The sequence below is a fragment of the Cololabis saira genome, chromosome 24 (assembly GCF_033807715.1).
Source record: "Cololabis saira isolate AMF1-May2022 chromosome 24, fColSai1.1, whole genome shotgun sequence".
Classification (NCBI taxonomy): Eukaryota; Metazoa; Chordata; class Actinopteri; order Beloniformes; family Belonidae; genus Cololabis; species Cololabis saira.
Window position 1 is genome coordinate 20,477,533 of NC_084610.1, and position 24,305 is coordinate 20,501,837.

At 43.8% G+C, this 24,305-nt stretch overlaps 1 protein-coding gene across 1 annotated transcript; it reads right to left on the reverse strand.

The window, feature by feature from the left end:
- Positions 1-21,858, reverse strand: rpgrb (retinitis pigmentosa GTPase regulator b). Its single transcript, XM_061715378.1, has 15 exons — positions 21,782-21,858; positions 18,767-18,892; positions 18,318-18,410; positions 17,394-17,456; positions 17,146-17,304; positions 15,882-16,031; positions 14,390-14,548; positions 14,136-14,291; positions 12,812-12,936; positions 12,571-12,741; positions 11,567-11,735; positions 9,174-9,268; positions 8,997-9,056; positions 140-219; positions 1-49 (listed from the first exon to the last, which is right to left on the reverse strand). Exons 1-15 carry the CDS (start codon positions 21,810-21,812, stop codon positions 1-3), a joined length of 1,686 nt encoding a protein of 561 aa, XP_061571362.1. The 5' UTR covers positions 21,813-21,858.
- Between the last annotated feature and the right edge of the window lie 2,447 nt (positions 21,859-24,305).

Genomic DNA, 24,305 nt, shown 5'->3' on the forward strand with positions numbered 1-24,305 from the left:
TCAGCGCCCGCACTCACACCAGCACATCCTGCTCTGTTTGGCTGGAGTACTTACGGGGTTGTGGGCCTCCTGCACGGGTCCTTCTGGTGGCGGCGCCGACGGGGCGGTTTCCTCTTCCTCCTCCTCCTCCTCTTCCTCCTCGTGCTCCTCCTCCTCTTCCTCTTCCTCTTCCTCCTCCTCCTCGCCATCATCATCTCTCCTCCTCATCTCCGCCACATCCTGAACTCCAGAAACAACACCCGAACCCAAGTCAGCCGGTGGAAGGTCTCAGTATAAACGGGACTTTATCTCAGCGTTAGAGTAGTGCAGGAGATAACCAAAACAATCGTTCAGTTTGTGATACAAGCATGAAATTTGGTACACACATAGCCAAAGGTTTCCCCAAAAGATATGGACGTGGAGCCATCGTGAATTTTCAACATGGCGCCCATGGCAGCCATTTTTCAAAATGGATGCCAGAAACAAGTGTTTTCTAATGAGTGATTAGTTGAAAAAGAAAGAGGAAAAAAAGAGAAGATGAAAAAAGAGAAAAAAGAGAAAAAGAGGAAGAGGAAAAAAAGAGGAAAAAAGAGGGAAAAAAGAGGAAAAAACAGAAGATGAAAAAAAGAGAAAAAAATAGGAAAAAAAGAGGAAATAAGAGAAAAAAAGAGGAAGAGGAAAAAAAGAGGAAAAAAGAGAAAAAAAAGAGGGAAAAAAGGAAAAAGAGGAAAAAAAGAGAAGATGAAAAAAAGTGAAAAAATAAGAAAAAAGGGAAGATGAAAAAAGGGAAAAAAGAGAAGAAAAAGAGAAAGAAGAGGAAGAGGAAAAAAGAGAAAAAAGAGGGAAAAAGAGGAAAAAGAAGAGGAAAAAAAGAGGAAAAGAAGAGGAAAAAAATAGGAAAAAAGAGGAGAAAATAGGAAAAAAAGAGAAGATGAAAAAAAGAGAAAAAATAGGAAAAAGAGAGAAAAAAAGAACCAGGGCAAACTGGCAACTCATTTCAACTAATCACTCATATGAAAACACTTGTTTCTGACAGCCATTTTTAAAAATGGCTGCCATGGGCGCCATGTTGAAAATTCACGATGGCTCCACGTCCATATCTTTTGGGGAAACCTTTGGCTATTTGTCTACCAAATGTATTATTTGTGTACCAAATTTCATGCTTGTATCACAAACTGAACGATTCCTATACATTGTATAGCTACACAGCTGGACTAGAGGCGCAAATATTGATCTGAGGAGGTTATAAAAGCATTTCTGGACAGTTGGGAGTTTTTTTTTGTTAAAGAAATATCGGCACAGGGAGAAAAAACCACACGTTTCTTGAACTATTCCGACTCGGCTACTTGACAAAGCTTTAGGAGGTCACGGGGTCACGTGGACTAAAGGGACTTCAGTAGGAGGAGGAGGAAAACAAAAACTAGGAACCGCAAGAGTCACTATAAATTATACTAAAATGGGAAAGAGAGGATCGGTGCTGAGCACTAAGGGACTGCAGCAGGGAATGCTGGGAAAGAGGACGTCAACTGGGACAACAAGCGCCAAGACGACAACGTAAACAAACCTGATGAAATCCTCCGTGAGTCCCGGTGGACACGTCCTGTCCTCCATATCAGCGGGAAGAACTGAACTGCTTTTTACGGAAACTGGTTCATTCTTCACCCAGGATTTGATTTATTTTTGGTGAAACTGGTTTCAGCATGTCCTCCGTGCAGAGGTGTCAAGTAACGAAGTACAAATACTTTGTTACCTTACTTAAGTAGAAATTTTGGTTATCTATACTTCACTGGAGTAAATATTTTTCAGACGACTTTTTACTTTTACTCCTTACATTTTCACGCAATTATCTGTACTTTTTACTCCTTACATTTTAAAAACAGCCTCGTTACTCTATTTCATTTCGGTCTTTAATAAAAACTATCCAGTTAAATTGCTCCATCCGGATAGAGTGAGTTTGGTTGTGGTTGTTTCAGATGTTCTTGTCCAGTTTTGTTCTTACATCCGTTCCCTCAGATTCCTGCAACTAAACTTGGATGTTCATTCCAATAAAGGTTAGGATAAATGATAACATGCCTCTGAAGTTTGACTTTTTGCACCATTACAATACTTATAGGCAACTAGTCATCATATCTCCTGCTCTCTGAAACACATGTTAATGCTCAATAGTACACATATATGGTTCTTTAATATATTTGCATTATACTAAGATGCATTCATTTTCAATGGCTTTTGTCCTTAATGGCTTTTTTCCCCCTTACATTACTTTTACTTTTATACTTTAAGTAGTTTTGAAACCAGTACTTTTATACTTTTACTTGAGTAAAAAACTTGAGTTGATACTTCAACTTCTACAGGAGTATTTTTAAACTGTAGTATCTATACTTCTACCTGAGTAATGATTGTGAATACTTTTGACACCTCTGCCTCCGTGAGGGAGAACCCCAGGGAGCCCGTCTGGGACCACAGAGGTTCCTACTTTTGTTTGCAGATGACGCGACTCTTTATTCACCAAACGTGCTCCAGGTCCGAGTTCGTGGTGGATTTGAGACGAAGTTCAGGAAAATTAAGAAGATCAGGAAAGACGGAAAACTCAAGTGACATCATCAAGGAACAGGAACGTTTTGGTAAAACACGGAAGATCCGATTATTGATAACGGAGCCGTGTGATACAGTTATTGATACGATTATTGATTTTGGCAGCTGTGTGCTACAATCATTGGTACGATTATTGATTCCGGCACCTGTGTGCTACAATTATTGGTACGATTATTGATTTTGGCACCTGTGTGCTACGATCATTGGTACAATTATTGATTCTGGCACCTGTGTGCTACGATCATTGGTACGATTATTGATTCCGGCACCTGTGTGCTACGATCATTGGTACGATTATTGATTCCGGCACCTGTGTGCTACAATCATTGGTACGATTATTGATTCCGGCACCTGTGTGCTACAATTATTGGTACGATTATTGATTTTGGCACCTGTGTGCTACGATCATTGGTACAATTATTGATTCTGGCACCTGTGTGCTACGATCATTGGTACGATTATTGATTCCGGCACCTGTGTGCTACGATCATTGGTACGATTATTGATTCTGGCACCTGTGTGCTACAATCATTGGTACGATTATTGATTCCGGCACCTGTGTGCTACAATTATTGGTACGATTATTGATTTTGGCACCTGTGTGCTACGATCATTGGTACGATTATTGATTGTGGCACCTGTGTGCTACGATCATTGGTACGATTATTGATTGTGGCACCTGTGTGCTACGATCATTGGTACGATTATTGATTGTGGCACCTGTGTGCTACCATCATTGGTACGATTATTGATTGTAGCACCTGTGTGCTACGATCATTGGTACGATTATTGATTCTGGCACCTGTGTGCTACGATCATTGGTACGATTATTGATTCTGGCACCTGTGTGCTACGATCATTGGTACGATTATTGATTGTAGCACCTGTGTGCTACGATCATTGGTACGATTATTGATTGTAGCACCTGTGTGCTACGATCATTGGTACGATTATTGATTGTGGCACCTGTGTGCTACCATCATTGGTACGATTATTGATTGTAGCACCTGTGTGCTACGATCATTGGTACGATTATTGATTCTGGCACCTATGTGCTACGATCATTGGTACGATTATTGATTCCGGCACCTGTGTGCTACGATCATTGGTACGATTATTGATTCCGGCACCTGTGTGCTACGATCATTGGTACGATTATTGATTCCGGCACCTGTGTGCTACGATCATTGGTACGATTATTGATTCCGGCACCTGTGTGCTACGATCATTGGTACGATTATTGATTCCGGCACCTGTGTGCTACGATCATTGGTACGATTATTGATTTTCGCACCTGTGTGCTACGATCATTGGTACGATTATTGATTGTGGCACCTGTGTGCTACGATCATTGGTACGATTATTGATTCCGGCACCTGTGTGCTACGATCATTGGTACGATTATTGATTTTGGCACCTGTGTGCTACAATCATTGGTACGATTATTGATTTTGGCACCTGTGTGCTACGATCATTGGTACGATTATTGATTCCGGCACCTGTGTGCTACGATCATTGGTACGATTATTGATTCTGGCACCTGTGTGCTACGATCATTGGTACGATTATTGATTCCGGCACCTGTGTGCTACGATCATTGGTACGATTATTGATTCTGGCACCTGTGTGCTACGATCATTGGTACGATTATTGATTCTGGCACCTGTGTGCTACGATCATTGGTACGATTATTGATTCTGGCACCTGTGTGCTACGATCATTGGTACGATTATTGATTCCGGCACCTGTGTGCTACGATCATTGGTACGATTATTGATTCTGGCACCTGTGTGCTACGATCATTGGTACGATTATTGATTCTGGCACCTGTGTGCTACGATCATTGGTACGATTATTGATTTTGGCACCTGTGTGCTACGATCATTGGTACGATTATTGATTCCGGCACCTGTGTGCTACGATCATTGATACGATTATTGATTCCGGCACCTGTGTGCTACGATCATTGATAACGGATACGTTTCCTGCAGCAGGTTGTGATGTTTTCATGTCGGAGTAATCAAGTCACCATTTTTTAAGTTTTGAAATACATTTTTGGAAAAGTATCAGGTATGGAGTGTTTTGACAACAATGTTTACATTTTTGTAGAAAAATGAAGAATGAAATAAGCACTTAAATGTTTCCTGCCAGAGATTGACCAGCAAGAAACAAGAATTCTCCCTGAAATAACAAACATAACTGTAATTGTGATCAAAACTACCCGGGTGTGTGTTCATCAGGAAATGCCGAGTTTCAATATTTAACATTTAAAACAGGCGACACCAGAAACCTTCTCCGAGGCTGCCGGTTAAACAAGTTAAATTGATGTTTAAAAATACTTTAGGACGTAATACGTAAACTCTGGGACAACAAAATCATCTGATGAAGTCCAGCGAAAGAAAAATAAGCTTTAAAATCATTTTCAAGGTAAATCCCATCTGATCATTCAAAGAAATTTAAACAAATAAAACTTTAAACACAAAATAAAAAATAAAAAAAATCAACTTCCTAAATCACAATTATTCAATCAAAGCAGAAATCAAACTTACAACAAAGAAAGTTGTAAGAGATCAAAGAGTTGAAAGAGATTAAGGCTAAAAAAATGATTAAATTGACAGATTTTTTTTATTTCAAATAAACATTTAAAAAAATAGGAAAAATGAAAAACAATCAGCAGATGAGAAAAGAGGGCAAAGAGCGTCAAACTGAAGACGTTGAAGCCGTGAAGATAAAAGCAGACGTAAGTAAAACAAGACAAAAACAAGACAGAGCGAAGAAAATTAACAAAAAAAGGCACAAAAAAGGAAAAGAAGCTGTTGCTCAGAAATCTGGACGAAGAAACTCGATTCTTGCATGAAATTATGGACATTTTTGCTGAAAAGCCTGAAAATCAGCTGATGCAACTAAAGCTTTAGAATAAAACAAGCGATAAACAGACTAAACTGCATATTTGTGCAAAAATCTTGAAAAGTTTTTAAAATCTTTGACTCATCGTTGATTTGTCTGAAAATGAAAAGTAAAAAGCAGCAGGACGACGTCTCTCCATCGCTGAAGAGCCAGAAAACCGTCCTGAAAGTTTTAAATGTTTTATCGTCAGATCGTCTCAGCGCAGTCGATAACTGGACTGATCGATCAGATCGATCAGATCTTCCTCGCCTGCTCACTTTCGGTTCCTTCCAGATGAAGATTTTAAACTTTTACTTTTTACTTCAGAAGATTTTTTCTTTTTCAAAGCCTCCTCCTCTTCCTCCTCCTCCTCTTCACTCTCTTCCTCTTCTTCGCTTCCTTCTTCATCTTCCTCTTCTTCCTCCTCATCTCCATCCTCTTCTTCATTTTCACTTCCTTCTTCCTCCTCACCTTCTTCTTCCTCCTCCTCCTCCTCTTCCTGACTCTCACCCTCTTCCTCACCTTCTTCACTTTCTTGCTCTTCTTCCTCTTCCTCTGCTCCATCCTCAGTCCCTTCTTCCCCCTCCTCTTCCTCACTACTCTCTCCCTCTTCCCCCTCTTCTTCTGTCCCTCTCTCTGAAGATTTCAAAGTCTCACTTTCATCCTCTTCTTCCTCCTCCTCCTCCTCCTCACCTCCCGTTTCTTCCTCCTCTTCCTCTTCGTTTTCGCTCTCTTCTTCTTTGTTCTCAGTCGCGAGACTCGACCATTCTTCATCCTCCTCATCTACATCTTTGTTCTTCCCTTCTTTTTCTTCACTCTCTGTCGCTCCACTCGTTCCCTCCTCCTCCTCCTCCTCCTCCTCCTCCTCCTCCTCATCTTCATCAGTTTGAGACTGGTCTTCCGGTTGAAGAGTGTCACTATCTTCATCATCCTCGTCGTCTTCTGTTGCCTTCTCCGTACCGTGACTGGTGTCAGCCTCTTCCTCCTCACCACTACCCTCCACCTCTTCCTCCTCCTCCTCCTCTTCCTCATCTTCCTCATCTTCATCAGTTTGAGACCGATCTTCTGGGCAAAGAGAGCTGCTCTCTCCATCTTCCTCTCCTTCACCGTCAGTGGCTTTCTGGGAGCTTTGAGTGGCATCTTCCTCCTCTTCTTCCTCCTCATCTTCCTCCTCCTCCTCCTCCTCCTCCTCTTGCCCATCTTCCTCTCCTTCACCATCAGTGCCTTTCTGGGAGCTTTGACTGGCATCTTCCTCCTCTTCCTCCCCATCTTCTTCCCCCTCCTCCTCCTCATTTTCTTCTTCCTCCTCTTCCTGGTCTGAAATTGTTCTCTGGCTTTCTTCTTCTCCATCTTCCCCATCTTCCTCTTCCTCTCCCTCCTCCTCTTCTTCTTCCTCCTCTTCCTCCTCCTCCTCCTCTTCCTCTTCCTCTTCTTCTTCTTCTTCCTCCTCCTCCTCTTCCTCGGCTGCAGCAGAGTCCGTCTGCTCCTCGTCTTCGTCCAGACTCGTCCTCTGGTCGTCGTCTGCAGGGATGATGTTGATGCTGACGGTGGATCGGTTGCGTGACTCCGACTCGCCGCTGCTCCGGTTTCCGGCGCCGCCCCGGTTTCCGGCTCCGCCCCGGTTCCCGGCGCCGCCCCGGTTTCCGGCTCCGCCCCGATTCCCGGCACCGCCCCGGTTCCCGGCTCCGCTCCGGTTCCCGGCGCTGCTCTGCGACGGGGAGGCAGAGCCAGAGCGCAGGCTGGCCGCCGTCAGCCCGGCCGCCGTCAGCCCGGCTCCGGCGGCGAGTGCGGCGGCTCCGGCGAGCAGACGGAGGCCGGACTTGTTTGGATCTTTGCCCTGATCCTTTCGGTTCCTCGCGTCCTTGGATGTTTTGGTCAAACTGGGTTTGGACCTGCCGGTTCTGGAGCTCTGCTCCTCCGAGGAGCTGACTCTCCCGGGCTCAGGTTTGCTCCTCACCCTGACCTGCCTGACCTCGGCCACGCTGGAGTCGGTCCCGGGCTCTGGACTCCTGGGCCGGGACCGGGGGGTTCTGTCCTTGCCGGGCCTCCCGCCCAGCCGCTGCGCCGCCGCCAGCAGGTTCTCCTTGTTCCCGCTCCTCCGTCTCAGGGAGCGAGCGGCGGCGCCGGCCAGGAGCTCGGTGGGCAGCGCCCGGCGAGGAGAGGCCCTGGGCGGGGAGCCGGCCCGCTGGGAGAGTCTCTGCTGGGTCTCGGGTTTAGCTCGCACCGCCCTCCGCTGGTCCGGCAGCAGAAACAAGCAGCAAGGGAGAGACGCATGCAAGAGAGAGGAAGACAGACATGGAAAAGAAAAAGAGAAAGATGAAGAACATGGACGCTGCGCCAGCCGCTTCCTCGACTCGTGATGGAGGTGAAAAAGAAACACCCCCCCTTTAAGTTTAGTTTCTGTAAAATTATAATAAAAACGAAAAAGAATCATCTGATCAGAGACAAATACAACCTCCGACGAACAACAACACGGAGGCTTTTTAGGTGCAATTATTTATGTTACAACAATTAAGAGAACTACCGTATTGGCCCGAATATAAAACGACCCTGATCATAAGACGCCCCCCTCTTTTTCAAGACTCAAGTTTGAAGAAAGACTTTTTGAACACCAAATTCAATTTTTATACAGAAAATAATTACAGTACATCTGAAACAAATGATTATAACAATATATCCGAGAGAAAAAGCATGTTATTTTGCCTCATTCAAATCATCATCTTGAAGTTTGCATCATAACTTCCTTAACCTGCTGATCTTCCACTTTTCTCCAGATTGTCGCTACGTTTCTCAATTTTCTGTCTCTTCTCTTATTTTCTTCTCTTTTCTTTCTTACGGCTATTTTTTATTTTTCTTCTTCGTGCAAACACTATTTTTATTTTTCTTCTTCGTGCAAACACTATTTTTATTTTTCTTCTTCGTGCAAACACTATTTTTATTTTTCTTCTTCGTGACAGGGGTTCTCTTTGGCCTGGGGAGTTCAGTTCAGCATTCCCTTTAAAGATATCTGGCGCCATCTAGCGGTGTAAATGGGTATAACGTCTAGACCCCGAATGTAAGACGACGCCCAATCTTTCAGTCTTATTTCAATGCAAAAAACTCTGTCTTATATTCAGGCCAATACAGTAAGTACCCCGTCACTCCTCCACAGGAATTAATGGCACTTTTCCACTAGTACCTACTCTGCTCGCCTCTACTCGCCACGCCCCCGTTTTGTGCTTCTCCACTATGGGCCGATGCGGGTGGAGGCGTGCAGAGTAGGTGCTTGTGGAAAAGTGCCATAAGAGGTCAGGTGTTACAGGTTCCTCGCAGAGTTCCTGCTTCTTCAGTCTGAAGAAGAGCAAAATGCACTCGAAACGTCACGTGTGCATGCGCGGATTAATGCACAGGCTTCCCTAGGCTGCAGCCTAAGGGCCCCAATTCTGCGTCTACAATTCTTGGCTCCTCTACCTAGCTCTGGTTGTTGTTCATCTCCGGGTCGTTAGCAGCGTTTTAAGATCAGACGGTTCAAGCAGGTTGAGAAGGGAAACGTTTACCTTCTGAAGTGGAGACAGGGCCAGAGTTTTCTCGCCGGGCTCCATCTTCATCACGTGAGTCTGTCGGAGGGAAACAGAGACTTCATGAAGGTCCGATTCAACCTGTACCAGCAGGGATGCCCGGGATGGACCAGGGATGGACCCGGGATGGACCCGGGACCGACCCGGCGGACCCACCATGTTCAGGAAGTCTGTGGTTTCTCCGAGCCCTCCAACGCTGTCGGCGTCAGTCAGACCGTCCTCGGCGCTGTCAGCCTGGAACCGGGTCTGCTCTGAAACACAGACCGGCATGAGTCCGACCCGCTCAGCCGTCGGGTCGGACTGGTGCCGGTGTTCTGCCAATTTCTGCTCCTTTGCCAAAAAATGCTCCCTAATGGTTTTCTACCTTTGTAGAGCTACAATTTTACTGTGTTTTACTCCCTAAACCACTTCCTTTTCCCCCAAGTGGTCCTTGTCGCTTGCCAGGCCGTCATTGTAAATAAGAATATGTTCTTAATGACCTGCCTGGTTAAATAAAGGCCAATGACTGAATGAATATCTAATAAAGCGATAGAATTGTTGTTTTTTCTCTTTATCGTATAATGTTCACAAAGTGTAATGTAATTCATGTCATGGGTCGTGTATTTTGAAAGATCAAATACTCAACATCCCATATTATCAATTTTACATCGTGCAAGAAATTATGCAAACTTTGAAAATCGACTGTGCGCATGCGCAGAACCACAAAGTAGCATTTCTCGGCAGGGAGCAGAAATTGGCAGAACACCGTTATAACTCCATCCTCCAGCCTCTGCTGGGGTAATCGGGTCATCTACAGACGCCTGGCGCCTCCAGAACCCCTTGGACCGACACCGGTGACGGGAAAGAAAGGAAAAAAAATAAAATGCCTCAAAGAATATCTGCGACAATAAAATTAAATTAACCCAAAACTGGAAAATTATTTTAGATAAAAAAATAAAATATATCGGATAAATATAAAGTAATTTAACTTCAGAGAAAAAGATAAAAATATTTTTTTTAAATATAAAAAAGTAAAACTTGAATTTAATTTAATTAAACGATGGAAACTAATTAATGAGATAAAATCATAGTTTACATGAATTTAAAGAAAATAAAGCCTGATTTAAGGTTCTGCGTTAAACCAATGCAGAGCCTACGCCGTTGCCGTGACGCCATCGTGAACCCTTCAGACTTCTCCGTCACTCCTGCAGCTAGTTGATACTTTTGTTTAGCTACCTGTTTTTCCGGTCACATTGAATCAAAGAGATAAGGAGAACTATTGTGCAAAAAACCAAAACAACCCCAAAAAAAAAAAAAAGAAAAGAGCGCTGAAAGTTCACGACTGCTTCACGAACCGGAACCGGAAATGTGTTGCTACCAAGAAAACCAATCACAGCCCTCTCGGTCTGCGTTGGGTCTGCGTTGCCTCAACGCGTTGGTGCACGTCAGGCTATGGCGTAGGCTACGGAGAGACTCCCGCGTAGCCGCGTACCCTACGGCGTAGGTTTAACGCGGAACCATAATTCACCCTTAAAGGGGACTGTGAGGTTAATCAAACTTTTGAACTAGTTTATCCTTATGAAACCATCACATGCTTTGTTAACAGCTGTCCCATTGTCTTTAAAGGTTAGCTGGACGCATCTGTTCAAACTTCCCGTTTTGTCCGGAAAGCATTTGACCCATTTGACCCATTGCTTTTAAAAACTTTAAGCTTTTCTGCATACCAGATTAGTTCCTCTTTAACTGAAATCTCACATGTGTGACCTTTTAACCCCGATGTCTGTTACCTCCGTATATTTCCTGTTTTCTTCCAATTGTTCATTGTCTACCGTATATGGTCATTTCCTGTCGAAGTTTCTTAATAAAAAGCTCATGCAGGAGGAAGATCTTTGGGAGGAGCTCAGGAGTTCTCGAATGAGGGCCACGTTGCCCTGCAGCCCCTCTGCTCTTCCCCCTTCTGCAGAAGGGCATTAAACCATTCCAATGTAGTCTCTGTGTCTTTCCTCGTTATGAATTTATGTAATTTTGATTTGGGACCCAACAGGGACCTATTATTGCATCTAATACCTATTTTAAACAGGCCTTGAATGTCTTAAAAACAAGTTTTTAAATGTTTTTTCTAAATAAATTAGAAATTCAGCCTCTAAACCATGTCTTTATCTTCCCATTCTCTAACCTCATTATCTATGCAGGATTCTGAGTGGGCGGGGCTATGATAATGAGGCTCTGTGCTGATTGGCTGCCTGAATGACGCGATACACCGCTACGAAAAAATGGTGGAAGCTCCGGCCGGCGGAGTTAGTTGTGGGCGTGGTTTCACGCATCGGAGGCCAACCGATGTAAATCGCATTTTACGTAACAACGGGAGCAGAATCTGAACGGCTCGTAGATCCACATCACATTGGCAACTCATCCGGGCAGCTGTACAGACACTGCAGAATTTGGTTGCTTTCCTCCTTCTCCGAGTTGGCAGGCTGAGGGGAGACCACTTTATATATGTTAAAGCATTATGTTTTTCATAATAGGTCCCCGAAGTCTGCAACCTTCTCCGGTGGTGGTGAGGTATTTACCCCGTTGGGTCGACCCGGTGCTGCCCGGCCGCCGGGCTCCGTTCAGCAGCTTCCTGGCGGGTCGGGCCGGGACCGTCTGGTCGAGGACGGGCAGCGGCGCCAGGACCGGGCCGGACGGCCCACTGGGCAGCGTGCAGAACATGGCACCAAACTGGTCCGGAGATCGTTCCTGCGGAGGACGGAGCGGGTTTTATTCACCGGTGCCGGGCCGCGAGCAGTACTCGAGTTGTAAAAAGAAATCAGGGGGGATGGTGGATTTTATCATATGAGGACAGATAATTTGTGCTGATTTCAAATAATATAATATATTACAAATAATAGCAGTGACCAAAACACCTGCAGAAATACTGCAGGAATGACATAGCAGCAGTTAAATGCAGCCTTCTGTAAGCTTTAAATATCCCCTGGGCTTACATCAAATACATCAAAACACAACAATAAAAAACAGTTTTCTGAACTTATCAATATGACTCTGTCCTTCACAGGATAAGTAAAATGGATCACTGCAAAAACTCAAAATCTTAACAAGAATATTTGTCTTATTTCTAGTTAAAATGTCTCATTTTAGTAGAAAAATCTCACTACACTTAAAACAAGACTCATCACTGGAAAAAACAACAATTTTCACCTGTTTCAAGTAGATTTTCACTTGAAATAAGTAGAAAAATCTGCCAGTGGAACAAGATTTTTTTGCTTGTAATAAGAAGATAAATCTTTTCCCACTGGCAGATTTTCCTACTTATTTCAAGTGGAAATTCACTTGAAACAGGTGAAAATTGTCAAATAAGTTATTTTTCTGGTGATGACTCTAAATGTTGAAATAGCAGTAAAACCACATTCATTGATGAAATGACATAATGGATGGAAAGGGGGGATGGCAGTTTTACAGGGGGGGATGATTGTGACCGTTTTTATTTCAGGGGGGATGCCATCCCCCCTCATCCCCCCTCAACTCCAGTACTGGCCGCGAGGGCAGAACCGGCGGCGTGGCGAGCAGCACCCACCCTCTCCCTCCGGCGGACCCGGGCGGACAGGCTCCTCCGCAGGGCGGAGCCGCCGTCCGACTCCCCCAGCAGGAAGTCCTGCGTCACGTCGTCCTCCTCCAGGGTCACGTCGGCGCCGCCCGGGTCCCGCGGACGGGCCAGCACCACCATGTGGCAGCCGCCGCACATCACCTGGAGGGAGCAAGTCAATCAGAACCACATGTGACCACATTTAGAGGGAGAACGTTAGAGGAGCACCGACGGCCTGGACGTGGCAGCCGAGGAACCGCCGGCACAGCGTGGGCTGGAACTGGTTGGTGAAGTTCTCCTCCCCCAGGCCCAGCTTCCCGTGTCTGCCGTCGCCGAACGTGTAGAGCACGCCATCGTCTGCAAAGAGGCAGACGCCAGTCATCGTTGAGCAGCAGGGGATCATGTGAGTGTTATGGTGCTTTCAGACCTGTGGCCCGTTTGTTTTGTTCCAATTCAGGGGTTAAATCGATACAGTTGTTTTGTTTCTTGTTTTAGCTTAGTTTAGTTTATTTTGCACATAAAACATAACAGTAAAAAACAAAGGTCAAATGAAGCATTGTGCAGGAGAGGTGGAAGCCAAAAAGGCTTATGAAAATGCCTCCCCTTTATAAAACAAACATAAACAACAGAAAAAACAGCAAAAGCAAAAACACAATATAGAAATAGATAATATAAGACAGAAAAAGACAATTTAACATGAAAAAGAAAAACACTACTGAATTATTGAAAGGTGAAAAAAATGAAGAAAATGTAGGATAATTGCATGAAAAAAAGTACAATTTAACAACTCCAGATGTGTTTCTGATTTTTCTTAACTAAAAAATGATTTTTTCAAGTGTTTTTTTTTAACAAAGCCAGTGAAGATATTGATTTTAGTGATGTAGGTAAATTGTTCCATAGCAACGGTCCTCTGTATTTTAAAGTGCGTTGATTTGGGGTGTTTGTGTTCACAAGGCGACCGTCTGTAGCGGTTCAAAGCTGTTAACAAATGCCATGCGTGAACCAACTGTTCTCTCATTGGTCAGAACTGAACACGGGAAAAACAACAATGGTTATAACTCCTTTCACAGAGAGAGCGCAAAGTGCAGACCGTCACCGGCGATCCCATTTAATGTGTATGTGATACCACGGCACAACACGCTCTGCTCATTTGCGCCGTGCCTGCCTGCCCGAATTGAACATTTTTTGATTTCACCATGCCACGCTGGGACGACTTCTCGGCACGTCCATAGAAGAGAAGGTGGTGGAGTCTCTGCACCGACTCTTCTCCTTGTGCCGCGGTCGCACAAACACAATGAATGGAGTTGTGTCGGTTGCTGTGTCGATTATGTTCTCACTGCAAACGACCCGCTCCAGGTCTGGAATGGAAACGAGCAGAGAACCTAACCCTAACCTCTCCTAGGAGATCTCGGCTCGCTTGTTTTGTGCCGCATCCGAGCGCGATTGCTGTGTTCACATATACCAAACGAACCGATCTTTAGGGGGAAACGCTCCCTGTTTCGGAACAACTGGTCCAAACGGGACAGAGGTGAAAGCACCCTTAGAGCGGGACTCACCCGTGATGACGGCCGTGTGGTTCTCCCCGCAGGACACCCGGTTCACCCGGCCCGTCCGGAAGTGATCCACCGCCCGCGGCAGCCGGGCCTCGAAGATGAAGGTGCCGTGGCCGAGCTGGCCGAACTGGCCGAGGCCGAAGGTGAAGACGTGGTCGTCTGGGGAGAGACGGTCATGTCATCCTTGATCTGATACATCCCAGCACGTGATCCTGAGATACGTCTGCTTTTAACTAAGTAGAAGGTTGGCGGTTCACCTGTCAGCGCCACCGTGTGTCCGCCGCCACACGCCACCTGCCTCACCGGCTCCGTGATGCTCTTCACCCGCTGAGGAACTCGGTGTCCGGACAGCTGCTCGGTGCCCAGACCCAACTTCCCGCTGTCCCGCTCGCCAAACGTGTACAGAACCCCGTCCACTGAGACGGAGCAGGAAATCACACATCAGGAGAAACACACTGACCAAGAGAAAACGATCAGAGGAAACGATCAATCGAGAGAAAACGGATGACCGGGAGAAAACGACCGATCTAGACAAAAAAAGATTGATTGAGAGAAAAACGACCAATCCAGAGAAAACGATAAATCCAGAGATAACGGGCGATCAAGAGAAAATGACTGATTGAGAGAAAACGTAGACAAGGGGAAAACGATCAATTGAGAGAAAATGGCCAACCGGGAGAAAACGATTGATCGAGAAAAAAAAAAAGATTGAGTGAGAGAAAAACGACCTATCTAGAAAAAACGGCAGACCGGGAGAAAACGATCAATCGAGAGAAAACAACGTATTGAGAGAAATGACCAACCGGGAGAAAACGATTGATCGAGAGAAAAAGACCAATCTAGACAAAAAAAAGATTGATCGAGAAAAAAACGATCAATCGAGAGAAAACGACCAATCGAGAGAAAACGGCTGACCGGGAAAAAACGACCAGACAAAAACGATCTAGACAAAAAAAGATTGATTGAGAGAAAAACCGACCAGAAAACAACTGATCGAGAGAAAATGGCCGACAGGAGGAAAACGATCAATCGAGAGCAAACGATCAATTCAGAGAAAACGGGCTACCGAGAGATAGTGACTGATCGAGAGAAAACGTAGACAGGAGGAAAACGATCAATCCAGAGAAAATGACCGACCGGGAGAAAACGACCGATCTAGACAAAAAAAGATTTATTGAGAGAAAAAATACCAATCGGGAGAAAACAACTGATTGAGAGAAAATGACCGATCAAGAGAAAACGATTGATCGAGAAAAAAAAGGCTGACCGGGAGAAAATGATTGATCGAAAGAAAACAATTGATCGAGAGAAAATAACCGACCTGCAGAAAACGACCGATCTAGAAAAAAAAAGATTGATTGAGAGAAAAACTGTGGGAAACGATCGGGATAAAACCACAGATTGAGAGAAAACGATCAATCGAGAGAAAACAACGTATCGAGAGAAAGGTTCAACCAGGCTTCGGCCTCTATCCTGAGGCCCATAAAGCTGTTGTACAGCCTTCTTCCTCCCTGCTGAGCCGTCTCCATGACAACCCCATCCCTCAATAAAGATGAAGCAGAAACCTCCAAACAACAGAAAGTCCCTTTACCGCCTCCGTCGGACCGAAGACGGCCGGCAGCTTTTGATCTTTAAAAGTAGACGTTTAGCAGTTTGCGGTCTGAAGAATTCAGGTAGTTAGCACAACGCCAACGGGGAAAGAGACCAGCATTGTGGAAAACGATGATTGTTCTGCGGCGGCGGCTTCACCTGTCACCAGAGCGGAGTGGTAGTATCCACAGGACACCCAGCTGACGGGCCGCCGCATGCTGACCTCCTGCGGCGACGAGGCCTGGCTCTCCTTCCCCAGGCCGATCTGGCCCTCCGTGTTGTCGCCCCACATGTACAGCTTCCCGCCGGCTGCAGGAGGCGGCAGACATGAAGGTCAGGTTCAGACAGCCGGGAGACCCGGCGTTAACCTCCTGAGACCCTGCGTCCTCATACAAGGACATTACATTTCTGCTGTTCTGCGCCATGATACTTCATTTGCACGAACATTGACCCATTGTCCTCATCCGGGACCCCCGCCTGCACCATCTAGTGGTCTCATAATGAAATTACACTAATTTGGGAAAAAACAAGATGGCTGGGATCTCAATGAAAGTCTTCTATGGCAGCTCCCGATAGAAATATGGACAAGGTAAAAATCCTAACCTCATTTTTTGATTGATACTAGTATATTTATGCACAATAACGTCTGCAGCTTCACATGGCATGCTTTTTTGATATATTTGAGTAATATTAGCAAGCTACAACGTCTGTAAACATGAAGTACTCGTTTGAGGACATCAGGTCTATCTTCACTGCAAACACGTAAATTCTTTCCAAGAACATTTGTCTTTATTTCTTGCCCAAATGTCCAATTTCTAGTCAAAATAAGTCTCATTACACTTAAAAAACTTGTTTTTAGATTTCTATTTGTTTAAAGCACATTTTCACTAGAAATAAGTAGAATAATCTGCCAGTGGAGCAAGTTTTTATTTCCTTGTAATAGGAAATAAACAATTGAAAATGATATATAAACATTAATGATATAGAGATATAACCTAATATCCATGTTTTTACTCTGTAGCACTTTATTTCATTCAAAATGCTGAGTATATTGCAAATAAAATGTATCATATTTTTATCATTAGAACCTGACCAGGATGTGCACGGACGCAGGGCAGGACCAAGAAAGGGAAATACAGTTGTGGTGGTTTTTGAGATAACTACTTATTGTAGAAAGCTAAAATTTCATTTTTAGGTTATTTGGGTCCTCCTGATCCCAAATAGCAAGGAAAAAATGTATATGCAAAAATAAACCCATTGTCCTCATGTGAGGCCATTGGATTTGACATAGTTCAACAGCACATAGAAAGCAAAAATGTAATTTCAACAAAAATTAGGTCCTACAGATCGCAAATAGTAAGGAGACATAAAAAATGCACATCAAACAAAAGCCCGGGTCTCAGGAGGAAACAACCACCCTCACCTGTGAGGGCGGCGGACGTGTTGGATCCGGCAGCGAGCATCCTGATCTGTCCGTGCGCGTCGAAGAAGTCGACCCTGTGGAAGCTGGTCTTCTCCTCGCAGTGGCCGAGCCCCAGCTGGCCCTCGCTGTTCCCGCCGCAGGCGTACACCCGGCCCCGCGCTGCGAACACACCAACGCAGGAGTTCAGCGTTCGCCCTGAACGGAAGGACCCGGCACCCACCCGGACCCGGTACCGACCCGGTACCCACCTGTGCAGACCAGCGTGTGGTTCCGTCCGCAGGCGACCAGCCGGACCTTCTCCGACTTCAGAGCTGAAACGACACAAACACAGTTTATCGGACTGCCGTTGGAAAAAACAATCAATCAGGAGAAAAAAAACACCTATCGAGAGAATACGACCGACCGGGAGAAAACAACCGATCAGGAGAAAACGATCAATCGATCGATCAAGAGAAAATGATTGATAGGGAGAAAACGATGGATCGAGAGAATACGATCAATCAGGAGAAAACGATCAATCATGAGAAAACAATCGATCGAGAGAAAACGACCTATCGAGAGAAAACAATCGATCAGTAGAAAAAAGTAAATCAGGAGAAAACGATCAATCGAGAGAAAATGATCGATCAGGAGAAAACGATCAATCGATCGATCAAGAGAAAATGATTGATCAGGAGAAAACGATGGATCGAGAGAAAATGATCGATCAGGAGAAAAGAACCTATCGGAAGAAATCGATCGATGAGCAGAAAATGATCAATCATTAGAAAACAATCGAACGAGAGGAAACGATCAATCAGGAGAAAACGATCTATCGATCGATCAAGAGAAAATGATTGATCAGGAGAAAACGATGGATCGAGAGAAAATGATCGATCAGGAGAAAAGAACCTATCGGAAGAAATCGATCGATGAGCAGAAAACGATCAATCATGAGAAAACAATCGATCGAGAGAAAACAATCGATCGAGAGAAAACAATCAATCTGGAGAAAAAAACAACCTATTGAGAGAAAACGATCGAGAGGGAGAAAACGATCAAACAGGAGAAAACGATCAATCAGGAGAGAACAATCAATCAGGAGAAAATGACCGATCGATCGATGGATCGAGAGAAAACGATTGATCAGGAGAAAACGGTGGATGGAGAGAATAGGACCGGACCCCCCTCACCTTTGACGCAGGTGGGCTTGTGGACGGTCAGCTTGGAGCCCAGACCCAGCTGGCCCCAGTTGTTGCTGCCGAACATGAAGAGTTTCCCGTTTTCTGCAGAGACAAAAACCCAGACGACCTCACATCAGGAACCAGACTCTAGTGGTGCTTTTCCACTAATACCTACTCAGAAACCAGTACTTTTATACTTTTACTTGAGTAAAAAACTTAAGTTGATACTTCAACTTCTACAGGAGTATTTTAAACTCTAGTATCTATACTTCTACCTGAGTAATGAATGTGAATACTGAAGACACCTCTGTCGAGGTCCAACAAGCACACACTCATGACATGTTTTAGTTCCCAGAAAACAGTTCCTGGGACTAAAGAGCCTGTTTTCAACATTTTCAAATCAACATAAAACAAAGCAATAAAAGATAAACACCAAACAGATGCTTGGACCAGGTTACCTGTTATCAACGCCGTGTGTTCGTCTCCGCACGCGATCTCCTGAGGAACGTCGTTTTTCAGCCAGAACTTACTGGGAATGTTGTCGGCAAACTTGCTCTTCCCGAAAGTGAAAACAGCCCCCGATCCTGCGAGAAACGGACATTTGAAATTCATGTTTTTCTTGAGAGGTCAGTTTATACGTCACCGTCTGAGCGGGAACTTCCACGCCAACACCTGGAACCTGAACTCAAACACGAAGCACCGCTGGAAGATATACAGAAACGTTCTCTTTTCTCACAAGGAACCGATGAGAAAGGTTCTTCATCAGTTCCTCATGGAAGCACAACAAACACACTCACTTTAGGAAAACTTTAGTTCCCAGGAATCAGTTCCCGGGATAAAGAAGCAGCTCGATTCCTCTGACAAACGTCAATAAAAACTCTTACAAGTCTCCTCCCCATTATTCCCTTTTTTGTTTTAAAGCAGCACAATGTAACTTTCAGCTTTTGTTGAGTTTGGCGACTCCTTTGGACAAAAGTGGTAGTGTTTTACCAGAAAGAACACTACATTTCCCATGAGCACCAGCGTGTACTGCTGGAAAACTCCTGTCCCCTTCGTTGTTTTGATGAGAGAAGACGGGACAGACTTTCAAAACTACTTTTCTGTTTTCAGCGGTCGTTTGCAGGATGGATAATGAAGAGGTAATGTATCTATTTTTGGCTAAACAATATAATATGACGATGTTGAAAATCACTAAGTTCAACTTGGTTTTATTAGTGAAGGGACTTTAGAGGGACTTTGTCATAAATTAGTAGTCCAACATACTTAGTGACAAAATAAAAAAATACTTTATAACCTGTGAATAACTGAATGCCCATTTCTTATATTTTGCACATCAGCCCTGCACAATTTTACAGTTCTCAGGAAAAATACTAGAAATGTTTTATACATTTTCTTTGCATTGCATTCTTTCCTCTAGTGCTGTAATTCTATTCAATTGTATTGTACATCCCTCCTCGTCTTTCAGCTAACGCCAGCGAGTGAACGCCGGGCCAATGTTTATTCTTGTCCGGGCATTTAGCTTGTTACTCTCCCACTTTCTTTTTTCGCCTCCTGTGATAAAACTTTTATTTTCTTCGTTTTTTTCCCTGCTTCGGCCATGACACCAGCTTCTGCTGAGCTCTCGCTCCACGTCCCGCCCAGCTTTCGTCTCCACTACGAATCGGGAAGGAGGGGGAAGTGACGTATACCGTAAAGCAGTCAAAGCCGTAAAAATGTGTAGTTTTTTAGTTTGGAAGGGTTCCTACCATGCTCCTCAAAGTTACATAGTGCCAGTGAAGGTGATACAGACCCCTCAGACCATGACAGAGGTTCATTAAACCTGTTGGAAGTTGATGTACCATCACAATGATGATGATGAAATATTAGATTAAGGTGGAAAAGTTACATAGTGCTGCTTTGGATCTCAGGAAACTTTTACACTCACCAATTATTTATTTAACATAATGAAGCCAAAAAAAACGTAGCAGTAAATATGTGAGGAGTCCCCCCAGTGGTTGCTAAGTGATACGTATATGTCATAAGTATAATATTATTATATAATATTAATATAATAATATTCGTATTTAATAATATGATATAATGTCATTTTGTTTCGGCCAGAATAAACGGGAAAGAACGGAGCGGAGCGCTGCTACTGCTGCTGTGACAGGTTACCATGGTAACAACCCCCCCCCCTCCGTACGGCAGGAAGTGCCGTGTGCGCTCTTAATAGTACGTCCGAATTAATGCACACTACTGATATTTACTCAAAAGTGTGCAGAATTTAAAGGAGCATGAGGCTCCTTTTAAGAAATGAGACTCTCTAGCACCACCTTCGCCACGACGGCCGTTGGGGGTACTGCAGCCAACAGTGAAGCCGGCACGGGAGAACGGGGAGAACGCGCATGCAGCGTCATTTGACGTCACATCCGCAGCCCAGCACGGGAAATTCGGGCCCAGAATTGCAAGAAAACTTAAAACGTATACGAATTTTTTTCATAAATCCCACCTCAAGCTCCTTTAAGTATACTTTTTAGTATGGCATTTCGGACGCACCGCAGATCTTCCCAAAACCTTCATTCTTTTATTTTCCATCGATCTTAGAGGATTCCTGGTCCGGGTCCAGACCATCATCCCTCCACCACCGTGCTTTACACTGGGTCTGAGGTGGTTCTGCTGAAATACTGTTGTTTCTTGTTATTATTTTTCAAACATGGTTCTGGACATGAAGACCAAACGTGTCCACGTTGGTCTTCATGTGTCCAGAGGACAGGAAGTCTGCTGCTGTCTTGATGATCAGCTCATCAATGATGATGATCAGTTTAATTATCAGCACTTAGCTCCAATTTACACTCTTAAATCCAATATTTATTATCGCCCAGATGTTGTTTTAGCTTCATTTCTGTTCAATAACATTTGTCCACATCTGTTGGTAACTATGGACACAATTTATATATATATATATATATATATATATATATATACATACAAGAACAAGCTCAATCTTTTAAATTTACAAACAAATTTAATTTAAATAAACTGTAATTAATGTCCCTTCTGGAATTAATAAAGTATTTTAAATTTTAATCTGAATAACAAATCGAAGAGCAAAGGTATCGGTAAACAAAACAACATTTTTAGGCTTAAAGACTAAACATTTCAAAGAAAAAAGTGTTTTTATGATGCTTTAGTCCCTACTGTCAAAACTTCTATAATATATTTAAAATCACAAACTTCAGGTAATAATAAATATGAAACGCTGACATTAGTTTGGGAGAGCTAACAAACAGAAATTAGATTATAAACCCCATATCTAATAACTTTACATCCCTCCACATTGAGGGAAAGCGGACATGAATGTGTGCAGATGGAGGAAGAGGCTGCAGCAGTTCTGGGATTAAATCAGCACAAACACCACATGTGAGGGCGGTTCAGCCGGATAAGGTGTTTAAATGTTTCGGCAGGAAAACCCGGTCCTGTTTGCGGTTCTTTACCCGGGATCTCGTCCTCTGCCTCCCCGGCCATCGCTGCTTTAATCCGCTTTGCTCGGTGTCGTGTGCGACTCGGCGCCCCGCTTGTCTTCAACCCGGAAGTAAACAAAGCGTCTCCCAGGCTACCAGACTGGTCACGTGACGCTTAAAGGGCCAGCGCCTGATTTTCAACACCATGTACACCAGTTTAAAGTTTAGATATTTCTATTCATTTTTAAACCACACGGTAGTACTTTATTTTAATTGAACAAAATTTTAAATGCAGTAATCCACTTTATGCTATTTTATACGTTTAAAGGACGTTATTTTTGTGCCTGGAAATCAAAAGTCGGAATTTATGAAAACGGAAAACTTCCTGAAGTGGAATTTCAAATTGGAAAGTCCAGAAAGAAAGTTCATAATCCAACACAGCTGCTATTTATTTCAATAAGGTAAACACTCTTTAAATTGTTAAACACTAGTTTAACAATTTATAACACTTCTGTTTTAATTTATTCACAATTATCAGACATGGTCCTGTTGGTGTTCTATCTGTGTAAACGTTATGCTGTTTGTTAAGGCTGAATTATACTTCTGCGTCAAAACGACGCCGTGTCTACGGCGTGTGGTTTTTGGACACGCAGAGGACACGCCGTCACATGCGCCGTCAGTGACGTGCACCTCCCGAAAATTGTAACTACGCGTCGAGGAGACGCCGTCCACACGCAGACCGAGAGGGCTGTGATTGGTTCGTTTGAAAGCGAAGCATTTCCGGTTTCCGGTTTGAATCAGTAGTTAACTTCCAGGGCTTTTTTCTTCGTTTATATGTGATTTTTTTTGTTTTTGTTTTTTGCACAATAGTTGTCCTTATTTCTTTGATTTACTGTGACCGGAAAAAGTCGGATAAACCATTCAGAAAAAGATCGCTAACTAGTGGCCGCGGGGGGTACTGCACCGCGACCAAATGGAGAGACGGAGAACTCTGAACGATTCGTGACGGCACCACGGGTGCGCCGTGTGCTCTGCGTGTGTGTGACGCAGAAGTATACTCAGCCCTTTAGTGCTAGAGAAAATATCGATCCGGCAGGAAGTCTGTATTTTATTTGACGAATAAAGTTGGTAAACAAATGGACTTTACAGAACGATATTCATAAGCTGGAATCATTTTTGAAAACCCATGTTGATGCTTTTGATCAGTGGATGCTTGCAGACAACTGGAACATAAATAACTAGGAATGGACACATATTGGGCTGTGTGGCCGCTCAAAGGTAGGGAGTCACCTGTGTTTCTTATAGCTAACATTTATTATGCTGGTAAATATCAGTGATTTGTGGTTTGATGCTCATGATTTCTGCAACATCAACTTCCGTTTTGAGCATTAGAGCATTATTATGAATTTTGAGATTGTAAATGTTATACTAAAGAGATCATTGTTATAATAACAGAAAGCAACAAACGCTTAGCTTAATCATCTAAAACTACATTTCATTTATTTCAGAGATTGGAAGTGGGAATAACATGACTGCTTTCAAGCTACAAAATCAGAAAAAAGATAGATGCCATGAACTTTTCCAAACATCAGACCTCCCATAACCACCGGTCAATCCTGAGCTCGTCATGTGTGAAGTGCGGCGAGGCGGGACGGACAGGAATGATGGATGACTCTCAAACTGATGGTTCACAATGTTTTTATTCCTTGGCTGTAAACACACTGCAAACACACCGTAAGAGCTATAAAGGAATAAAATAAAATAAAATAGAGTTAGTCTTACTACATTCATATAAGTTTCATTTAACTTAAATACAGACCGACACAGTTGCTCGCTCGGTCGGTAATAACAGCTACCGTTAACCACAATACTGAGAGTATCCATGGCAACCAAAGTCAAGCTGGACATAAATACGTTATAAAATTTGCAAACCAAACAAACCTTGTGCCTCTTATCAGCCAGGTGCTTTTGTGTCAGTTAAGCTCACTTTAATACTCCCGACACTCTTTTAGTCTTGCAGATAAACTTTGCTGCTGCCGGTAAACTTTTACTGCTAAAGTCCGAAGCGCTGGATGTTTACGAGGTCTCGGCGAGACGCCTTCAAGATAAAACTACTAAATATCTGTCTCCATCTACCGAAGAGATCAATGAGGAAAGACGGCAGCAGATAAAAGAGGACAAGAAGGAGAACTGACGACAGAATCATGTACATACAGGAGCGGACGGCAGTGAAGGCGATCAAACACGAGGAAGAGCTGGTTTTACTTCAGAGCCAAGCGGAGGATCATTAAATAGTCAAGCACTGATCCAAAACCATTGCAGGATCGAGATAAAACCAGTAGAAACTAAACTCAAAACACCAGTCAAGAACCAGTCTGGAAAATGTCCTCCATAAACAATTAAACCAGTCCATTAGTCATTAAAGGAGCTTGAGGCCGGATTGTGGCAAGATTTATGAAAAAAATCCGTATACATTTTAAGTTTTCTAGTAATAATGTCAGATGAAGCGTTCCAAACCCAAAAGAATGAGCCCTCTAGTGTATCTCTCCTTTGCCTT

What these genes read in the sequence shown, in the direction of transcription:
- rpgrb (XM_061715378.1), bottom strand. Translation starts at nt 21,812, where the DNA reads ATGGCCGGGGAGGCAGAGGACGAGATCCCGG. An exon ending in GGGTCCGCCGGAGGGAGAGG is followed by an intron (nt 11,736 to 12,570) that starts GTGGGTGCTGCT and finishes CGTCCTCCGCAG; the next exon opens with GAACGATCTCCGGACCAGTT. An exon ending in GAAGAGGAGGAGGAGCACGA is followed by an intron (nt 50 to 139) that starts GGAGGAAGAGGA and finishes CAACCCCGTAAG; the next exon opens with TACTCCAGCCAAACAGAGCA.